The sequence below is a fragment of the Globicephala melas genome, chromosome 9 (assembly GCF_963455315.2).
Source record: "Globicephala melas chromosome 9, mGloMel1.2, whole genome shotgun sequence".
Taxonomy (NCBI): Eukaryota; Metazoa; Chordata; class Mammalia; order Artiodactyla; family Delphinidae; genus Globicephala; species Globicephala melas.
In genome coordinates this window covers 12,218,078-12,240,617 of record NC_083322.1, presented here as the reverse complement: position 1 = coordinate 12,240,617, position 22,540 = coordinate 12,218,078, and the positions used below count along the sequence as shown (strand labels likewise).

General features: G+C 39.9%; 2 protein-coding genes across 6 annotated transcripts in view; both read left to right on the top strand.

Annotated features, from left to right (window-relative positions):
* Nucleotides 1-22,540, top strand: part of SSBP1 (single stranded DNA binding protein 1) — a 67,296-nt gene that overhangs the window by 7,186 nt on the left and 37,570 nt on the right. For 4 of the 5 annotated variants that reach the window (XM_030854041.2, XM_060305218.1, XM_030854039.2 and 1 more), the window contains one exon: nucleotides 1,954-3,285. In XM_030854041.2, the coding sequence (XP_030709901.1) occupies nucleotides 1,954-1,997 (44 nt within the window). In that variant the 3' untranslated portion in view covers nucleotides 1,998-3,285. Of the gene's footprint in view, nucleotides 1-1,953; nucleotides 3,286-22,540 lie in introns of those variants that run through there. The other variant, XM_070046298.1, reaches the window with a different exon arrangement.
* LOC115851603 (taste receptor type 2 member 3) lies at nucleotides 13,229-15,376 on the top strand. The gene is given in 4 exon segments (XM_070046330.1): nucleotides 13,229-13,252; nucleotides 14,448-14,574; nucleotides 14,827-15,014; nucleotides 15,050-15,376. Coding segments are annotated over 4 exon segments (666 nt in total).

The following is a 22,540-nucleotide window of genomic DNA, read 5'->3' as shown; positions in this document are numbered from 1 at the left end:
AACTCCCATCATGCAGCTTTAACAGTTATCAACAGATGGCCAATATTATTTCATCTATGACCCAGCCCCCTTTTCCCCCACCTGGATTATTTTGAGGGAATCTCAGACATTATATCATCCATAAATATTTCAGTAGGTATCTCTGAAAGATAGATTCCTTTTTAAAACATAACTATAGTGCTATTATCACACCTAATATTAAGAAATTATTGTTAAATTTTTTTTACCAGATGTCATAGTATTGAAATTTCTTTGACTGCTTCATAAATACCAGTCCATATATCATATTACATGGTTTATATGTATCTTAAGTGTCTCTTATTTTCTTTTTATAAACAACAGAAATGAATTTTCGCACAATTCTGGAGGCGAAAAGTCTGACAACTTAAGTCTCCTAATTGACAGATTTTTCTCTTATCTTTCTCTTTTCACTTGCTCCAGAGTTTGTCTTAACTACTGTGCCATATGGATAAATTATAATTTGTTGTAAATAATAATCGTATATTTTCTTACTGGTTTCTTTGAAAGTATACTGACCTTGATAACTTAGATGAGGTTTTTTCTGACTGGTTTGCTTTCATAATTCTTGAGTGTTGTGACAGTAAATTACTTCCTGCCTGCCCTGTTCCTCCTTGGGTCAAGCCTCCAGACATATCTACCTATTCAAAAATTTTTTTCTAGACCTGTATATGGTATAGAACTACCCCTGTGATTTCAGCAGTGGAAGATGAAGCTTTCTCATAAAATAATTGACAGTTTAAAATCTATTGATCATGTATTTATGAAGCATTCAACACTTTCATATTCCACTGTAAACTGTAAACCTATTGTGAGGGCAGATTTTGAATTGTTATAAACCAGGCCAAACAGAAGCATTTCAAATTATCAGCCTTTTTTTTTTTTCTTGTCACCAGTATTCACTAGCATGAATGCTTAAGCAGTTAACATAGGTTTATGGCTAATAGTAAAATTGAACAGGTCTTTAGTGACATTAGAATGGAAGAGAATAGAGTTTTAATTTGGCTTATCTGTTTTATAGGCCATATTTTTTTCTCCTTTGGATCAATGTAGCTTAAAAATAACCACCAGCAGGTGGCACGCTTGTCTTTTTTACACAGTGATGTCAATTCTGATAATCTCTTATACTAACCATTCTGTTCCAAAACATTCTAGTTTTAGAAGACTACAGTCGTCAACAAATATTCAATTACTATATAACAACCGTTTTTGAATAATTCTGAAGTTTTAAGAATGTAGATCTTTCGGTGTTATACGGGAGATACTACTTCTTTTCCTTTGCTTGTCCTAAACTAACTCTTTCTGCACAATATTTTAAGAGCAATGTCTGATGTTTTTGGATAAAAATGTTCTCTGAAATACTGATAGTAAAAATTTTCTCAAGAGTGAATATATAAAACTCATTCTGTTTTAAAATTTAAAAATAAAATGTGTTCTGTATAAGTGTTCAGACTTAAAAAACATAAATAAGTCTGTCTGTGCGCTGGGGCCATTTGTTGAACCCTGTCCTTCCTCCATCCCTCCAGCCTGTGGACTGTGTTGCCGGGATCCTTTTCTCTGTGAGGATGTGCTCCCCGGTTTAATGGCATCTGTCTGAGCACTGCAAGCATCAGAATTTGTGACTAGCTCTTCTGTAGAAAGTTATCACTGAGAAGACCTTAGCTATCTTCAGGGAAGATGAGAAGTATCCCACCTTTTCTCACAAGGTCTGAGCTGTTGATAAACGGTTGAAGCCCAGCTTTTAGCTCCATTATGCCTATTGTATATACCTCTCAAGGACATAGCAAGCAATATAGCAAGAACATAATATTTTGAGAATTTGTCTAAAGTCTTTTCAGTGAATAGCACTAAAATATGTATGTGGTAGACGGGAATGATTAAATGAGATGGAGGAAGCATTCTGAAAATAACATTTATGCTTTGGCTTCTTTACAGATAACATCATATTTCTGAGTGACCAGACGAAAGAGAAGGCATAGAATGGACGATTCTTCTTTGGCCATTGTTTGGTACAGTCTCGTTTCCAAATCTTGATAGTCTTTATAGTTTCTGAAGACAAGAATTAAAATACTCTATGTAAAATGAGTGATAATATTTTTCCTGACTGCTGTTCTCCTTCCCCTTTTCGTGTCATGAACCTTGGTAGCTCCTGTATGTTATGGTATTCACTAGTTTCTTATTCTTTAAGAGACAGTTTCTATGTATAAGTATACAAGATAGTGAACTGTTAGGGTCATCCGTGTTATGGCAGAGGGATAACTGTCCTTTCGGAAGCCCCCCCCTTTTTGTGCGCACTTCTATTATAGTATTGGTTTAGCTACTCAGTGTTTATTGAGCATTGCTGTACATCATACATGTATCCCATGGTTGTAAATACTGATTTCCTTATCTGTTTGGTTTATAGACTAGAAGGCAAGAACTGTATCTTCTTTATGTACCTGCGTCTTAACCATTGCTTGGCACAGAATAGGCAATAAATGTTGACACATGAATGATCCCAACGGGATATTAAGCTTTAGCCTAAATTGTAGGGGCTTGCTGAACAGTGGTTAATATCTAATCTAAATAGCTTCAAGATGAACCTACATTATTCACGTCTTCTGTTTTTGGACAATTTCACTAGTAGCATTTGTGAAACAGAGTTTACTAGCAGTAAAGACCTAAAGTATAACTAGGGATGAAGTAGTCCATCTCCAGGTGATGACATAGGCTCTGGTTTCACTATTTTCTATCTTTCTAAACCCCATTCTCTGTCCTTTTAGTCTCATACAGACTCTCAGGGGAGTCCTTGCCTCTCTAGGTTAGCGCCCCAGGTATAACATTTTCCTCTTATTTTTCTACATGGTCTCTTGTTGTACATACTGTGTACAATTGTGTATGCACAGTTACCTTTATTATAAGATTCTGACAGAATACTAGTAATTTACTAGTAAAGATTACATAAAACAAACTCAGTTTTTTAATGCATCTTTTACTTCTACATGTCCTCTCCCCTCTGCCTGAGAGAGTGTGGTGCTAACTGTAGCTTAGACTCTGCTGGACTTTAACAGGTTCAGAATTCACATGCTATTTTATGGACACTTGACTTTTTGTTTTAAGGTATTTTCTGCACACATCAGCAGCATTTTGTACTCACAGCTTGTTTAAGGAAAAATGGAGTTCCTTAGCTTTATCCTTTCTTTCGCCCAGGAACAGTAGAAAATTAATTACTGTTTCCTCATATCAGCTATCTTTATTTATTTTTAAATTTTAATTTTTTTTTTTCAACCATCTTTTTCTTTTTTTCCTGTACCTGGGACCATTAGTCAGCACATTAAGTCTGCTCTCTTGAGTTCCCACATTAAAACTGGTGACGTAGTCCTCACTCCTTTACGCCACATTCCTTAAGCAAAACTGTAAAGTAGATAAAATTTGTCTTTTGGGCAACTTTTAATTTTTTTCCTCAGCAAAGGTACTTTTATGCTCCTTCAAAGTTGTGAGAAGTTAATGCGGATTAGTATTCCTGTTTAAACTGAGTGATGAATCTGTGCTTTGGGAAAGTGACATGGTGAACAAAACTGCTTAATTACCAACCCCAAGCGATTCTGAGTTCAGGGTGCAGGGGCAGAAGAAGAGTGTGTCCTCCAGGATCCCCGCGAGCCGAGGGGCTCTTCTGCAGACTCCCACTGGAGATTGCTTGAGAGGCTCTGAGGCTGGGCAGCAGGGCTTTCAGAGTCAGGTGTTCAGTGCAGAGGCCTCAGCGTGCGTGTGATACTGCAGACCCGGGGTCCACAACCAGGCAGGCTGTGGGAGCATAAACTCTGCCCTCCCCCCGCAGGCAGCCCCGTCTCCTGAGAAACTTTCTACTGTTCCGAGCCTAGTCTCAGAGTAGACCTGTGGAATCTGATAGCAGTAACAGACCGTAGGGGTCTTCTAGTCCAAGTTTTGTGTCCTGCATTTCCTTTTTCATGTTCTTATGGTGTCAGGGAATGTACCTGCAGAAAACTGCCCTGTGACTTTGATTTTGGGATTCTGGGTTAGGTAGAAAGATGAGTATGATACATGGAAGTGTGGGAGCAAAAGTATCAAACAGCATGTGTGGTGTTACTCCCATATTTGAAAAAAAGTAATTGATATAAATATATACTTAGAAGAGTCTGGAAGGAGAAAAATCAAAATGCTCTGATGATCTCTGAGAAGATTATGTATGATTTTCCTTATTTTTTACAATTTTGTAATTTTTTTTTTTTTTTTTTTAGCATTGAGTATGTATTACCTTTATAAGAAGAAGTAAATAAAGCTCTTTACATTTTTGGGGAAAAAAATCTTTCCATTATTTCCAAGCCAGGCTTGCTCTCCTCATTCATGTTAAGCTAGTACCACTTCATGTGCTAGAGGTGAACAAGATATTCTTTCATGCATTTTTTTCCCGCATTATCTGTATCATAACATCTCATGCTTAAACACTTCATTTCTTTTTTTTTTTTCTTGTATTCTCTTAATAAACGTACACAACCCAGAATGGCTGACTTTAAAGACCAGCCCAGATAAGATCCACTATTTGCTGCGAGGTGCAGTTCTCAGAGAGTCATCCATTTCTTGAAAATCGGACAGATTGATCAGTCCAAAGACATCTGAAAACACCAAAGACATGGTTCTGTGGCTGTTTTGGGGATTACTTGTCATTGCCAACTGCGTTTCAGTCTAACCTTTGCAGCTCATTTAGGGGAAATTAGTGGTAGTTTCTCATTGTTCCCGAAAGATATCGTGTACTTCTTGAAGGCAGTGTTGTCTTTTACTCAGACTACCCTTTTGCCTTTGTCCAGCTCGGCCGAGCACAGTGACAGTTTAGTACTTTGTAAATGTGTGTTCTTCAGTTGAACTTTTTAGAGAGTGAGACTTTTGGTAGGCACCAACAGCATTGAAGTCCCCTCTCAAAACTACTATACTTGGCCCCTGTGCTAGTCCCACAGTCTGTGATAGGATGATGTGTAGCTTTTTCGGCTGTCAGAGTCATGCATCCACAATACTGAAATTTTTCTTTTTCTCTCTTTACCCTTCATCCATTAGCTCTCTGCCATGCTTTGGACCTTAGGGTCCTATTTGTCCAAATAAGTGTACATCTTGACATTTTTTAGTTTTTCTGCTGTACCAGTCATTTGGGAAAATGGTGGTCTGTCATAATAGTTCACTTAAGGCTGTGCAGTCAGAAAGCCTGCATTTGAATTTTTGCTTTACTCAAGAGCAGCTGGGTGAACTCTGGTGTGTTTCTTAACTTTCCATGCCTTTGATTTTTGTTGTTTTGTTTTCCTGTGAATAAAACAGGGATAATAGTAGTTGTACTTTTATAGGCCTACTGTGAAGAACACAGTAAGTAATACATGTAACTTACTTAGCACATAGTAACTGAATCAAGTGCTCAATACATGCTGGCTATTGTTACTGCTGTTGCAGTTATTTTAAACAAGGTGTATCTCTCAGTCACCATGCCCATCTCACCAAGTCTCAGGAGATACTTAGGAGAGCATTTTAATTTCAGTTTATTGTACTCGACCTTTTTTTGTTGAGTTATTAATGTCCGTGGATTACTGAGCACGTATTCCACTTTGGTCATTTTTTTTCTTTGGTTTGTTGTTAATCTTCTATGGCTGTTTACTATTAACCTGGGCATCTTTTTTACACTCAGAGGCCATGTGGGCACCTGCTATATGCCATGCAGCCGTACAGCGTGGATGTAGCGGTGAATATAACAGGACTCCTGCACTGAAGGGACTCGCAATGTAGGGAGGTGCAGGTTGAATGGGGGAGGTAAAAGCAGGAGTTGTGTAGGCAAGTGTGATACGATGGGAGAGACACTCTAGTCATGGTAGAAACAGAGTCCAGCGGGGCGCAGAGGAGAATAGTTAGGTTAGTTTTCAGCAGAGGAAACGGCACGAACGAAGGTCCAGAAACTTAAAAGTATACGAAGCATTCGAAGATAAAACACGAAAGGTATTTGAGGCTAGATTGTAAAGGGTGTTGAAAGCTTGCAGAGGACTTTGGCAATGGGGATCCATAGAAGGTTTTAAAACAGCGACATCTTATCAGAATTGTGCTTTAGAAAGAACTGTGAAGACAGTTGAAGGGTTAGAAGGAGCAAAGCCTGGCGGTAGTTAGGAAGCTACTGAATAAGCCTGGAAAGGTTAGTAAAGTGGGGATGAGAGGTGACACGAGGGATGTTTAGGATTCACATCGACTCATTCGTCGCGTACCAACTATGTGCCAGATCCTGTGCTAGGCTCTGGGTTGGAGACAACCGAGGACGCATAGCTCCTGTCCAGCACCTAGTGGTGACAGAACAGGTGTTGGTGGTAAGAGAAAAGGCAATCAGAAGATAATTTTTTTTTCTAAATTTTAATACTTTTACTTAACCCAATGTATACAAAATATTCCAACATGTCAATATCATACACTCCCCTCCCATCCGTCCTCAGTCTTGGCGTCCGGTGTGTGTTACATTTACTCCTGGTCACGCTGTCCGGCCGCAATTTAGAGCTCTGTGGCCTCTAGTGACCCCCCTGCTGGACTGCGTGGGTCTACCCGGGTGCCTGAAAGCATCCCAGAGGCCACTTCGGGGGACTCCAGAAGATACTTTTGAAACTTCTGCTTGGGCAGCTGTGTAGATGATGACGTCTTATTAGAGACTAAGGAACATGGATGTGGCAGCAGATTTGAGAAGAGCGAAGATATTGAGTTTAGTTTTGAAAATAGTTTAACTGTAGACTTTCTAGCTTATATTTGGGAGGGTGAAGGTTAACGAGTCTGGCGCTCAGAAGAGATGCTGAGGCAAGAGTGACTTTATTTTTCTTCTGCCAGACACATTGTAAGCAGATTTTTGTGAGATAACTTTCAGATGATGCCAGGATTCCAGCTTCCTGTTGTGGAAAACCATATTGTGGGAAGGATTTCCAGTTGCCTACCTGTTTTACGATGTACATGGGATTTGTTCTAATCAGGAATGGTATGATGACAGACACAGAGACAACTGCCTTTGAACGAAGAGTTTATTACTTAACAGTTCTCAAGAGGAGGGCGTGCAACACACCATGCCAGCACCACACGGAGAGGTACCAGGGTAGGTCAGGAGGCAGAAGGAGCAAGGGAAAAGCATGGGTCAGAGCTTTTATTGTTGTTTTCATGGGGAAAGAATGGGTGAGACAGGATAGGAGCGCTGAGCAAGTTTAGGATTGGACAGTTTGAATACATTTCAGCAGGCAGTGGGTAATAGGGGTGGTCCCTAGTTGTCAGGTACCTTGCCCTGGGGTGATTTCAGGCAGAGGAGTAGTGTCCTGGACTTCAGGAGCCTGATGAAAGGCCAATGAGGGCTATGAACTCAGGGTTGCTTGGTGTGCGTATCAAAGGCATGCTCGTGGGCAAGTCCTTTACTATTTCTAGGAATCAGCTATCGTTTGGGGGTGGAGTGGGGAAAGTCCCTCCCAGGGTCTGCCAGGCCCCAAGATGTCAAAGCATCGTAAAATACAGAAAATTAGAAACGTCATTAAAAAACAAAAACCAAAAAACGTTAATATGATACCCAATATCTATTACTCCTTCTACATTTACAGAACCCATATTTTATTGGGGATGACAGTGTGAACAGCTAAAATATTGTATTTCTATTCTCCTTTGCAGTTAAGGATTGCTAAGGGGCTATAAGCAGAACTTATTTGATGGTGTTTCCAGGGAAGTTCCTTCAGTGAACTAACTCTGTTGGGAGGCTCATCCTGTGTGCTTCTCTAAACCCTCATTTGGCTTTTTCTTGTCTGAAATGTGGACTCTGTGGCTGAATCTCCACTAGTGGTCTTGGAGCATGATACTATCTTCAGGATGGAAGACAGAAGAAGTTGGGATCCGTGATGACCATGGAACCACCATACCAGTCCTGGACAGTCTACTTCTGGACTTCTTTTGGAGACACAAATAAATCTCTACCTTGTTTAAGCCACTGATTTGTGCTTTGCAGTTAAACCTAATCCTTACGAATTTACACATTCTTACCTTTATCTCCATATACGTGATCAACTCATTACTCTTGCCTTTCTCTTGGGCGACTTCCACTGTAAGTAGAAGAAAAATCTCACCTCTGCTCCCACAGTCCTTCGGGCTTTTAACTTATGTCTCATTCTAAATTTGAGGAGGGGATTGGAACAAAGACACACAAAACCTTAGCAATTAGCCTTAAAAAGCATGAATATGAGCACACACTCATCAAATAAATATTAATTTTGCTTGAAGTCCCTAATGAGGACCCTGAGTTAACAGCCCCCTGTTAAATAAAGGAACACTTAAGAACAGAAGTACTGCCCTTATGCTTCTCCTGGCAGTATAGCAGACTAGATAATCTGGAGTGAGGAGATTTCCCACAGGAAAATAACCGGATCCTAAGTATAACATAGTTCTTATTTGCATCATTGGATGTCTTAGTTGGGGCTGCTATAACAAAATACCATAGGCTAGGAGATGTAAACAAGAGGCATTTATTTTCTCACTATTCTGGAGGCTGGAAGCCCCAAGGTCAGGGTACCAGCATGGTTTCTTGTGAGGCCTGTGTTCCTGGCTTATAGGTGACCACCATCTCACTGTGTGCTCACATGACCTCTTATTTGTGAGTGTTGGCAGAGAGAGAGAATGAGAGCTCTCTGGTATCTCTTTGGAGGAACTAATCTGTTGTATCAGGGCACAGTTAGGAAGGGAAAGAAAAAGTTTTAAGACAGGAAAGGAAGAAAGTTACAAGGCTGTGATTACATAGAAGATCCAAAAGAATCTATGGATGAGTAATTAAGTGTTGCTGGAAATAAGATCAGTATACCAAAGTCAATCGCAAACAACAGCAGAGAAAATGTAGTTTTAAAAAGATGCCGTATACAAGAGCATCAGAAGATGAAAGATGTCTCCAGGTGTGTGGTTCCTATGGAGGACATAAAACTTACTGAAATACATTAAAAGAAGACTTAAACACATTGGTACACCATTTTTATTTATTGGAAGCATCACAATGTAAAGATGTCAACCTTCCCCAAGTTGATGTTTACAGATCAAAAATTCCCAGAAGTGTTTTGGGGCAACTGGACAAGTTGATTCTAAAGATGTATTGTTGAGCAGAGATCTAAGACCAGGCAGCACGTTCCTGAAGAGGAAGAGTGAGATGTGGGGCTTGCTCTGCCAGTTGGCAAGACAGTTTTCCTTTTTGAAAGTAACGTTACAGTGATAAGTATACTATGGATACAGGAATAAACAAATAGAACAGTGGTGTAGAATAGAGAACCCACAAACAGACCATGCATATATGGAAAGTATATATGATGAAAGGGGCATTCTAGATCGCTGGGTAAAGTATAAATTATTCAATAAATGATGCTAGGAAAATTTGTCATCCATAAATCAATAGAAAAAAGTGAAATTGGATCTCTACCTTACACCTTATGCAAAAGTCAATTCTTGGTTATTTAAAGAGTAAAAGGAAAAACGAAAATTTTGGAAGAGATGAATTCCCTGGCGGTCTAGTGGTTAGGACTCGGTGTTTCCACTGCTGGGGGCCTGGGTTTGATCCCTGGTCAGGGAACTAGGATCCTGCAAGTCGTGTGGGGTGGCCTAAATAAATAAACAATAGGAGGTAAAAATTAAGAGGGAACTTTCCCCCTTCTTTAGAAAAAAATTTTTTGGGAAGAAAATATAGGACAATGGCTTTATAATTTGGGGGTGTGGAGTTTTGTTTTTTTTTAAATAACTTGAATTTAGAAAAGAGTGATAAATTTAACTGTTAAAAATAACCTTTTTTTAAACCAAAAATCACCATAAAGAGAGCAAAATGACAAGTCACAAACTGGCAGAGAAGATATTTGAAATAATATAACTGAAATACAATCTGGAACATATAAAGACCTACAAAGCAAAAAGAATATGATCTAGAATATATGAAAACCTATGGAGAAATAAGAAAATGACAGCTTAGTACAAAAATGGTCAAAGACACAGGCATTTCACAGAGAAGGAAATATAATCCATTAATATATTAAACTGTGGTCAACCTCATTAATCCAGGAAATGAAAACCAGAAACTGCAATGAACTTTCAAGACCTCCATGCTAGCGAATTTCAACACATTTGAAAGAACAAAGTGTGAAGGAGGATGTTGTCGACCAATGGAAACTAGTGGGGGGAGTGTGAATTGGCACCTCTTCTTGAGGGAGATTAACTTGCCTTGTTTGAGAAATCATTTTGATATTGTTGAAATTTCACCTAGTTATTCAACCTTTAAGGTATACTCTATAGGAAACTCTTACCCGTGTGGCCCAAGAAACAGGTCCAAAGGTGTTCATAGCAATAATGTACCTAACAGTACAAAACTGCAAACAACCCCAAGGTTCATCCACAGAGAATGGATAAATAAATGCTCACACAGTAGATTATCATACAGCTGGGTAAATGAATTACAGTTATCCTGTAACAGGAATAGCTTTTATAAACAGAATGTTCCTCTGGTTGCAGAGGGTATTTGTTATAGCATGTTATTTTTATAAATGTTAAAATCAAGTATACAGTATTTTAATGGGTAGATACCTATATGATAGAACTATTCGAAAAGGAATGATAAATACAGAATTCAAGAAGAGTTACCATAGGAAGCTGAGGGATGGAACAAGGGGTAGGACAGAGAAGAAGCACTCGTGTGCCATGGTACCACTGGTGATGTTTTACTTAAGTTGGGTGGTGGGATTATGGGTACTTATTTTGTTTGCTTTATAATTTACCTATATGTTACATGTATTTTTATATGTATTAAATATTACATTAAAAGAATAGCAGTTTTCATAAAAATATCCTAAGTATGGGTAATGTGTAGGGCAGTGACCCTATTAATAGATAACGTTTAAAAAACACTCCTGCATTTTACATTTTTATAGTCACTGTCTTAATCACTGTAACAATTCTGTGATAGGTACTATTATTATGCCTATTTCACGGATGAGCAAATTTAAGTTTAGGAAGATTAGCTTGCCTAAGGTCACATAGCTAATGAGCAGTGACACTCAGATTCAAATCTAGGCCTGATTCCAGAACCCAGGTCCTTAAAGCATTCATTCATATTGACTATCTGGTACCTCCTCTTTATTTCCAACCTGAGGATCAGAAAGATCAAGACACTTGCCTAATGTCACATAATTAGCTTAAAGCATTTCTATGGGAAGGATGCAAGAAACCTAGGTTACTATCTTCTGGGATTTTTTCCATTTTACCATAGTAGCAGATCCCTAATTGATAAAATGTGTTATATAGATAAATGAGGAGTAATGTTAAAGGAAGAGAATGGGACCCAGAGGGTTCTCAATAAAACACCTGTTGGTTTGAGGTGCAGCCCATGGTTTGAGAGTTTATAGGGACCATTAAGAACCAGAGCAGATGATGCAGTGTGATCTAAAAGAGAGGGGATCTAAGATCTTGTCTCTGACATAACATTACTGCTCAAGTCCCCATTTTTTTCTTGTATTTATTGAGGTGTCATCAATAGGTGATCTTTGAGGTCTTTAGTTAAGGCAATGGATTCTGAAGCCAGAGTGCCTGAGTCAGAATCCTCGCTGTACTGATTACTAGCTCTATGAGAATCTCTGAGCCTTAGTTTCCTCCTCCTTAAAAATGGGGACAATAATAGAACTCACCTCATGCATTGAAAATTAAGTGACTTACTCTAGCTACCTTAAAACAGTGCATAGCCCGTAATTAAGTATTATGTATGTTTATTATTTTCTTGCTTGGATAGTCTGTGGGTATGTTGGTGGATAAATCATCATCTATTTCGGTAGTGCATGGAATTCCCATTTCTTTACCTTGCCTGCCAGGTGAACTCCCGTTTATTTTAAAAAACATATGTCAAATGTTATCTCCTCTTTCAAGCCTGTGACTATTCCAGGCAGAATTTGGTCCCTTCTCTGTGCAAACATGTATATTTTGTATCTATCTCTTAGAGCATTGGTCACATTGTTATGTAATTTTTTTGTAGATATGTCTCTCTTGCTTTCTAGTCCATGATTTCCTGTACCTGGTACACTTCCTGTCACATAGTAGATGCTCAAGAAATGTTAGATGAATGAGTGGCAGTACAGAAATAAGATTTAATTTCTAGTTCATTTATTTTCCATTATTTTTCCTGAAATCCAACGATATTAGAAAATGAATCAAAAACTTGAGATAAAAGCAAAAATAAAACTTCTGGAAAATTTATTTATTCCATATATATTTATTGAGGTTCTACTGTGTTCCAAGGACTGAGCTTAGGGCCAGATGGTATTCAGTGAGTAAAACACCAAAAGGGTGCATTATTAACAAATTACTCGGAGCAACAGGCACCTAACCATAATTGTCCCGGACAAACTGGGAAATTTGAACACTTCTTTTAGGAAATTTATACTGCAAAGATGAAAGTCATCCAAAAATAACCCTAGGAGTTCAATCTAGGTTGCCTGGACAACAGGTTATCTGGGAAAAGATAACCTGTTTATCTTTCTTTCACTTCTTTCACTTCTGTGAAGCACTTATGTGTTTCATATAAGCTCAATTCCCACAGAATTGATGACTTTCTCCTTCTAACACTGGGAACTAGAACATCTAAGGTTCCCAGGTGTTGGTCAGGTGGCTTCCTAGACAGCTCCTGTAATAGCTGGCTTCCCAAATCCAGATTTTCTGGCATTAGGCAGACTGTTTATTTTCCTACTGACAAAATTGCTTTCACACTTTTGTTACAAGGAGTGAGACCAATAGAGAGGATGAGGTATCTCCATTGGCATACAGATATATACTGCTAACCTAACAGTGCCCAGGTCCCTCGGTGCAGTCATAGGAGGGTGAGGAGGAACCATGCTTCCATTTCTGTTGTGGATATAGAAGTTTTCTCTTACTCCAGTAAAACCTGTTCCTTAACACAGACCATGTGATATTATAAAATTTATCTTGAATTCTGTTGCATGCAGAAGGAAATTTAGAAGAGATTCTCAGTATACAGTATACTATGAGGAGTTTATATTTTGTGCAGTTGCACTGGGAAGCCAGTGAAGTGTTTTAAGTAGTGGAGTGGAATGATCTAATTTACACTTTAACAGGATCATTCTTGGGGCTGTATGGAGAATGTATTATGGGAGAAAAGATTAGAAGTAGAGAAATGGGTTAGGAGGCCATTGAGCAGTTCATATGAGAGATCATGGTAGCTTGGACCACGGTGGAGGCAATGGAAATGGAAAATCGTCCATGTTAGCCACATACAGAATGTATTTATGCATATATAGTTTGAGGGTGGGCCTTTAGGATCCTGATAAGATGCTCACTTAGACTTATTACTGGCCATTGTGCATTCTCCAGGTCAGGACTTTAAGGGACTTGGAAGGCTACATACTACTTATCATTTTATATATATTGCTGATCTCTCTGCTGTGACATGTATATATATACATACATATATATGTATGTATATATATACATACATATATATGTTTTATATATATGTAAGACAATATAAAAAGTATTACTATTGGTTATAGTCAAAATCTGTAAGGCAGTGTTTTGGTTGACGGAGTGTCTGTGTGTGTTTTCTGTCAGCCTGAACTATTACTGACATATCAATACAGTGGTCGTCCCTCTGAAAAAATCCATACTTTGAGTAGCTCATATGATACTTCATTATTGTTATCACTAAATATTCAGGTAGTTAAGAATTTCCGATGCTATGGCTCACTAGGGAAGAACTTGTAGCCCCTTCATGTAAGGCATACTCTAAGAGGCACACTTTTTAATTCTAATCCAGGACCATTGACACTGAACCTTTTCTATTTTATGAATGTAAACCTCCCTCCAGGGTGACTGTAATAGTGCCTTATAGTGGAATTCTGATATTTCGCCCTTTTGTATATGTCCCTGAGTCCTCCCTCCTGAAGAGTAAGACTTTGCACTCTTCTGAGTGATTCTGTGCGACCCTTCTGGTGACACACCTTTCCATTCTGGGTGGCTCAGAACCCTTCTGCCTTTGAAACTGAGTCCAAATCCTGCATCTTCTTTGTGACTCAGATCTCTTCTTTCTCTTTGTGACACTGGACACTACTCTATTTGCATTTTGGCAAAGAGCTTCTGAGTTTAGATCATAGATGGAATATGACAGTCCATGTTGTCTCTGAAGAGGACCTGAAAGAGCAGAGAGGGTTTGCTAAATTGTGCTCCACAACAGACTAAATTGGGCAGAGACAAGAGACAGGTACAGAGAAGCAGCAGGTAGAGGTGATTAACAGATTTCAAATTAGCAAGAGAGTGTTCATCCACAGAAAGAAGGAAGATCAGGTCTGCCTAATAGCTGACATGCTGGGACTCACCGAGTGCGGGTTTCTGGTTCTGACTGCCACTCAGTTCATTCTGGGAATGCCGGGGAATAGTTTCATGGGTTGGTCAATGGTAGCAGCTGGTTCAAGAACAAGAGAACCTCTTTGTCTGACTTCATCATCACTAACCGGGGTCTCTCCAGGATTGTTCTGCTGTGGATTCTCTTTTTTTTTTTTTGCGGTACGCGGGCCTCTCGCTGTTGTGGCCTCTCCCGTTGCGGAGCACAGGCTCTGGACGCACAGGCTCAGCGGCCATGGCTCACGGGCCCAGCCGCTCCGCAGCATGTGGGATCTTCCCGGACTGCGGCACGAACCCGTGTCCCCTGCATCGGCAGGTGGACTCTCAACCACTGCGCCACCAGGGAAGCCCTCTGCTGTGGATTCTCTTGATTGATGGTGTTCTCTTCCAAACTCCACGATGAATAATTTGCAGTCGTGCAGACTAGTGATATTTTCTGGACATTTACAAACCATCTGAGCATTTGGCTTGCCACCTGTCTCAGTGTCTTCTAATGCCTGAAAGTCGCCAGTTTCTCCCATCCTACGTTCCTCTGGCTCAAGTGGAGAGTTTCCAGGTTGGTTGTATGGATGCTGTTGGTACCCTGCTCTTATCATGTAGCAGTGCCGTCTCTCTGATCCATGAATTTAAGATCTAGTCTGTTCTCAGTGGAATTGATGGAACAGGGAATGTGACTGAACCCTTTAGAAAGAAAAGAAATGAATATAAGCTGATCCATTTTCTTGGGACTCTGTGGGACCTCCCTCCCTTAATTGTATCTCTAGCTTCCTACTTTCTGCTCATCCTCTCCCTGGGGAGGCATATGCGGCAGATGCAGCAAAACTTTACCGGCTCCAGATATCCAAGTACTGAGGCCCAAAAGAGGGCCATCAAAATCATCCTTTCCTTCCTCTTTCTCTTCCTACTTTACTTTCTTTTCTTTTCAATTTTGACATCCAGTTATTTCTACCAGCAACTGAGGTGATTATGATGACTGGAGAAGTAATTAACAATGTTATATCCTGCTGGCCGCTCATATATTCTCATTCTGGGAAATAATAAGCTGAAGCAGATGTTCATGGAGACGCTTTGGTGTGAGCCTGGTCATCTGAAGCCTGGATCCAAGGAACCCGTTTTTCCATAGAGCATCTGCGGGCACAGGAGGGAGCCTAGGAGTCCTTAGACCTGGCTCAGGATTACAGGGCTCTTCCTTACCCTCCCTTGGCACCACTTCTGTCACATCAGTAGGAGAGACACTACTGCTTCATTCTGTCCCACTTGGGACACTTCTCATGGCCTCTCCTTGTATGGTTGTTTTGGAGAGGGTGAAATAGTCTTTGGAAAGTGTCAGTGTGGTAAAACACTCACTGTATAGACATGGAGTTGTATTTTAATAACTATCAGCTCAACATAATGAGCTGATTATTAACTTTAACTTAAAGTTTATACTGATAGCAATGTAGTGATCTACAGGGGAGAGAGTAAAAGCATTGCAGTCCCACAGACTTGGATTTGAATTCTGGTTCTGTCCATTTTCCAAGACTTTTTGGCCTTAGGTGAGTTACTTTAATTACCTCTCTTCCTCCTTTTAAAAATGCGGACTGTGATACTGACCTCATGGGGTTTTAGAGATTCATGAGACAATGTGTGCCATCATTTCAGCTCAGTGTATCGTGTCAGCATGCAGTAGGTGAAGCTGTTAGCGTAACAGACCATGAATTGTGTGGTAACAGCAATTCCCACAAGAGACCAGTTTCCACAAATCCACTGTGTAATGACAAGCAGTGGAATGAAAATCAAGAACCTTGGATACTAGGTTCTAATCCAGTCTGGTGGTAAAGTCATTTTACTTCAATTTCAGTCATCCTTTGCATTCCTTTATCATTTTGCTAAAGTAGATTTTCAAGTCATTTTTAAGTTTTTAGACTGGGCAAAAATCCCAACAGGTTTTTGGTTTGTTTAATTAACCAAGATGCATATCTGCTTTTGAAATTTCAGAGTTTTATAAAAAAATATATAAGCAGTTTTTGTAAGTATAATCACTTTTATTTTAATAAAATTATGTAGGTATTGATTTCCTTCCTGTCACTGAACAGTGCTGACAAGTCAATGAGAATATTGTTGCTTGAGATCTCAAACTTGTAAACATATTTAGGACACATGGCAATTCTGAATCTGGATTTCTATCACTAATGGGGCCCTCAGGTATAAAGTTTTGGGGCTAAGAATGTGTACCAGACGGCCTGTGTTCAAATCCTGACCCTGCCCTTACAAACTGGGTGACCTTGGGGAAGTTTCTTAACCTCTCTCTATTTCACTTTCCTCATTTGTAAAATGGGAACAGTAACAGTATTTTCTTGATAGGTTGTTGGAAGGAATGAGTGAGTTAACACATGAAAACTGCTTAGAGTCCCACATGGAGTAAATAATCAATAAATACTGCTATTATTACTATTGTTGTTATTTTATGAAGGGGTTACATTCTGACATAGCATGAAAGATTACCACATTACTTGGCATTTTGTCATATGTAACCAAAAATGAATTCTCGGGTTGTTCTGATTTATATATTCATTTTCAAAATTATAGACATTTTCAAAATGTCTTTTGGTCTGTATTGTTTGCTTTCAAATTGATACATACCTCTCGGGGCTGCTAGGAGAATTCCTAATCCTGACATAACTTAAAATTCTCTTTCAAAAAGGTATCTGTTGAAACTTATAAGAATGATTTAATATTCATTCATAATTCACTAAAAAAGAAGGATTCTGAAACGAGTACTTCTGTAATTAATAAAAATATCTGCTTCTTTTCAGCACAGGGAAGTTTAACGGTGGAATAACCATGCTGTCTCAGTTGGTGTCTGCTTTGTTCACCCTAAAGCCTGCTCTGGGATTCATCCTCACCCACTCTGAACACTCGTTCCTACTTCCTGTCACTTTGACAGCTTCTCTACCTAGCCCTGACTTTCTGGTTCTTTAGCCCTTACCTGAGTTCCTGATTCTGCCTTCTGCTTTGGGTGTAGGGATTTTCTTCTCTTTTAATTGAACATAACATTTTACTAGAGATTTTGGCTTGGTTGTTGTTTGTTTCCTGGTGCCTTTGGCTAACTTCTGAAGGACTCCTCCTCTGACTGAGGAATTTCTCCTGAGGCTCCATTAAATCCTACCCTGATCTAACAGATTCAGATGTGGTGCAGTAAACTTGCTCAAGTTACCACTACTGTTCATTCCACTGGAGCCTGGAATATGGATGGAAAATGTAGAATTTCCTGACAGGGAGCCTGTTGTGGTAGTCCAATTGGCTGAGTGCAGAGTTTCCTTCCCTGGGAGTAAATGAAATCAGATTCATAGGTGTGGCATTCCCAACCCCTCTCCTGTTTCCGCTTTCAGAGAAATTTGGAGGTGACACATGGAAAAGCTCAGACTTTGTTATGCAACTTCATCAATATGTGGACTTCCCTTAATCCAGGTCTGGGGTGGGAGTGGGGATATGGGTCTGAGTAGTGGGTGGGTTGCCGAGGAAAGGAGTCTTGCTGCTGGAGGCACACTGAAGGGAAGTGTAGCTGTTTTGGGGAGGATATGGTCTTCTGAATCTATCAGGGAAAATACTTAATTTGCCAGCTCCTCACCAAGTCCCAGGCCATGGGGAAGAACTACCTAATGCCTCACTCCCATTTCTGAGAAACCCTGGAAGCGGCCATTTTGTTTGTTTGTTTTGCTTTCAATAAATTAACTTTAGTTGCTAAATCCCTTAAGACTCTTAAATCTAGTTGTTTCATGCGCAGAGGACCAGAGCATGGCTTGGTTCCCACACTGTGACCAGGGTCAAAGTACGGGAATGAGAATTGTCCCCGCATTTGGAGTCCAGTTACATGCTGGAGCTTGTTCCTAAGCCGTGTCTGTGCCAAGTGCATCTGTTCTTCGGTGTATTGCGTGGGGCTTTAGCACAGGAATCAACAGCAACTTATGACAGTACCTCCTGAAACCTTCCAAGTTTCCACCAGGGCCCCCTATGTTCCATGTCTCGTGGAACTACTCGTTTTTGATACTCTCTGACCTCTTAGGCCAAGTTCATAGCTCCTCACAGTTAATGAGATTGAACCATCGTTTGGTCCCAGGAGGATTATGAATGGAAAACAAACAAACAAACCCCCCCTCCCCAAATTACATTCCAGCATTTCTTAAACAGTTTCAGAGCTTACCAATGCTCTTTACCTTATACCAATACAATATCCCTGATATTTCCCAGCTGTTGACAAACAGGGCTATCTAGAGGATCTGCAAGTTGTGTTTGTGATTTTCTTGATTTGGGATAAGTGGAAAGGAAGGTCAATGTTATTTGTTCGTAATCTGTGAGAAGTTCTGTTTTAAGAAAGCAAAAGTGACCTTATAAACTCCAACAAGTGCTGCTGCTGCTTGTATATATTTTCTGGTATTTCTACATTTTGCTGGACTAGAAAAATGTATAATGTAGTGGCTAAGAATGTTAGTTCTGGAATCACACATTTGGGTTCAAATCCTGACCCCACCACTTGTTAGATGCATGATCTTTGGCAAGTTACTAAACCTCCTTGGACTTCACAGTTTCCTTTGCTATAAAATAGGCATCCTTCATGGGATTGGTGTGAGGATTAAATGTATAGAAAGTGTTTTAGCAACTAAAGCATAGTAAATGCATAACAAATACTAGCTATTAGTAACCTACCAAGGGTTGAGCTGGAAGTATGTACCTCTTGGAGTCCTACTCTTATGACACTGAATCCATGAAGTTTATTGTTGCTGGTGGTATAAGGGGACATGATATAAGGGAAAGCCTATTTTCAGCCCCCAGGGGATGGTGGAAAGGAGAAGAGGGAGAAAGAAAAGGGATTGCAGGTAGTGTAGGTGAGAGTCCTGGTTTTCCTCCTCTTTGAAGACTGGCTGCAAGCTCCCTGTTTGCAGTCAGTAGGAGCAAAGCGCAGGCACAGACTCAGCCTTGAATGCTGGCAGGAGAGAAGCATGGCATGGGGAGGATGTCTCAGAGGTTTTTATTTTTAAATCTGTAGAAGATGAACATTTTTCTGAAGCTATTCTTTGCATTATCCCATTGGATTAAACTCTTCCCTCAACCACAGGTGGAGACTCAGGAGGAAAACTCTAATACTTTTAGACAAAATTAGGAACATTATTTTTTCTCGACATATCTTAGTTTGCAGAGTGAGTGAATTTTGTTGCCCACACTATAATTAAATTGTCCTTGTAACTTGGTGGAGCTCGCCCAATGACCAGAGTGATATTTCCAGGTTAACCCTGAAAAATATATTATCAGATGTTCATGAGTAGACTTTCTTGACATGTTCCGTCTAGGCTGGGTATCTGTCTGTTGCCAAATAGGGCACTCACAGCCACAGAGAGGGATGATTGCTGAAGCTTTCTTGGTTGCTCAGGTTTGTACCTTACTGCTCAGCTGGCAGATCTCTTTGAGAAAGGGATGGATTCTGGCTACCTGTCAGACGCTGCTGTGATATTTCAGGAATAAATAAATTCCTTACTCCGTTTTGATTCTGGATTATCCTGATCTAGTTCATTCATTCATACCACAGACATTTATTTAACACTCTCTCTGCACCAAACACTGTACTAGATCAGTTCTTATTCTCAACAACATTGCATCTAGTGGGTAATAAAGACACAGAAATGAGTATTCCATGTCTACATCATTGAAACAGATGCTTCAGATATGATAAAGCAATCCTCTTATCACCAGAGGGTTCTGGCACAGGTGATCTTTTGCTGAGATCCACACTTCCTGCAGGTTGCTGTCAGCCAGTGGTGGAGACTGTGGAGTACTAAGGTAGGTCTGTTCTACTGAGACATGAGACTCTTCCAACAGGCAGTTTTGGCCCAAGGACTCTCCATCAGCTTGGGTGAACCTTTTTTGGAACTGTGTTGCAGTCTAGGGCTCTTCCTATCCAATTCTTCCTTCTCCCTCCCTTTTTATAGGTGTCAGACCTACATTGCTGTCTGAATACTCTATTCACCTTCCTTTGCTCCCTGCCACCTAAAATCTCTTGAATGCCTAATCCTATTTCAGCCTATGCTTCTTGTCTTTTTAAAAGATATGTTAAGTGTTATGTTTTCTCAAGTGCACTAGAATTTTGGAAATCATCCCAGATTCTTCCTTCTTCTTCAGCTTTAATATTCATTTGGTCACTAGATCCCTTTGGTTGTACTCTAAAAATTTTTCTCTCAAATGCCCCCCAGTCTCTTTTTCTGCTCTTTTCAACCCATCAGAGTGACTGCAGCAGGGTTCTAACTAGTTTCCTGTTTCAATTTACATCCCCTTCCAGCAAAGCATTTCCACATTACTGGGATGTGGGCTTCATACAGTGAACATACAATCATGGTGCTCCTCTCTTAAAATCCTGCAGTGACTCTCCATTGCTTTGGATAAAGTCCAAATGCCTTAGCTTGGAATGAGAAGCCATTCATCACTTGGCCGCTATTTTCCTATCTGGTTTCATCTTCCAATTCCTTACTTTTTCAAAAGAACCTTGAACTACTTTAGTTCCCAAATATCCGTACTCTTCTAGCTGCTACTCTCTTGCATAAGCTGCTTTCTTTGCCTAGAATTCCCTTTCTCACTTACCAGCTTTGTTAAATCCTCTTATCCTTAAAGTCCTGTCTCCTCCAGGAAACTTTCTCTGGCTTTCTCAGATAAAGTTAAGGACTTATTCTGTGTGTTTTCCTAAAATGTTAGATCAAATTTCTGTAATGATTATTTATGTCCAAAATCTGTACCTATGGCGTAGATACTTCATGATCTGTCTCTTATTTATCTTTCCAGTTTTATCTGTTACCACTTCTTCCTCTCCTTGCATCCCCCCATTCTTCTGTTTTCTGAATTTACCACACTCTTTGTCACCTCTGAGTCTTCAGGTAGAGTTCTCGCCCTGTTCTAATATCCTTCTCCCTCCCACTGTAGCCTTTTGCTTGGATAACCCCTTTGCATCCTCAAGAGTTAATTTATATGTCTCCTTAATGAAGGCTTTCGTGAATGTCCAAGGTTGTGTTAAATGCCCTTCCTGAACACTCCCACTGTACCCTTTGTTTTTCCTTATTATAGCACCTAATACACTGATCTAATAGTCTATATTTGTCTCTCCCACTATTCTGTGTGTTCTTTGAAGGCAGGTTGTGCTGTGGGTGATTCTTCTTTGTTTCCCCAGCACCTAACGTATAAGGGACTGGCTGATAATAACAATTTATTGAATGAATGAACCAATGAGGGGCGGCCTAGTGTACTGGAAAGAGCTCAGTCTCAGAAAGACGTTCCAACTTAACCACTGATTTTTTGTGACGCTTGGCAGTCACTTATTCTCTTTGATCTTAGTTTTCCTCACCTGTATGTGGAAATAACCAGATCTCCCTCCTAGAAATGTTTTGAAGATTAGCTGAGATTTGTGATGCCTGGTACACTGCTGGGAACATAATAAGCACTCAAAAAAGTCCAAGAAATAAAAGTTTTCTTCTTTCTTCCTCCTAAGCAATAGTGGTACTCTTTTGAAAACAATTCAAAGTTTGTAATTCCTATTGATCCGTGACTGATCTCATTATTTAAAGCCTTCATCAAATAAACTAAGTCACCCTTTTGCTTTGACTGTTTGCCCTAAAACTTTCCCTACAGATCTGCCAGGTAGTGGAGTTTGGACTCACAGCTGCAGCACACCCACAAGTGAGCCTTCTTGGCTTCCAGTACGTAGTCAGACTTACAAGACTGTCTTAGGCCACTCTGGCACCAGTGTACTCAGATGGGTATAGTTCAAGGATCCAGTTCACTAGCAGGGAAGTGTCAGACCTTCTTCTTTTGCAGAGTCCTTGCTGCCAGTTATACAGTTCAGGTGCAAGGAGAAGAGATCCACATTTGGGTAAGGGTGGAAGCTTCCCTAAAATAAAAGCCTCATGTCCCAAAGGATCCAATTTCTCTTGTAATAATTTCATAGACATAGCTCTCAGGGTTGAGCCAAAGGATACACACCTAAGAGTCATCCATCACACTCAAGGAAGCAGGAAGTCTCCGTAAGATATTTATATTTAACTGAAGGTCAAATTCTCATGCAGGGGGAGAAAGGATTTTGTTAACACTTTTTCCATAGCGACCCTTTTAG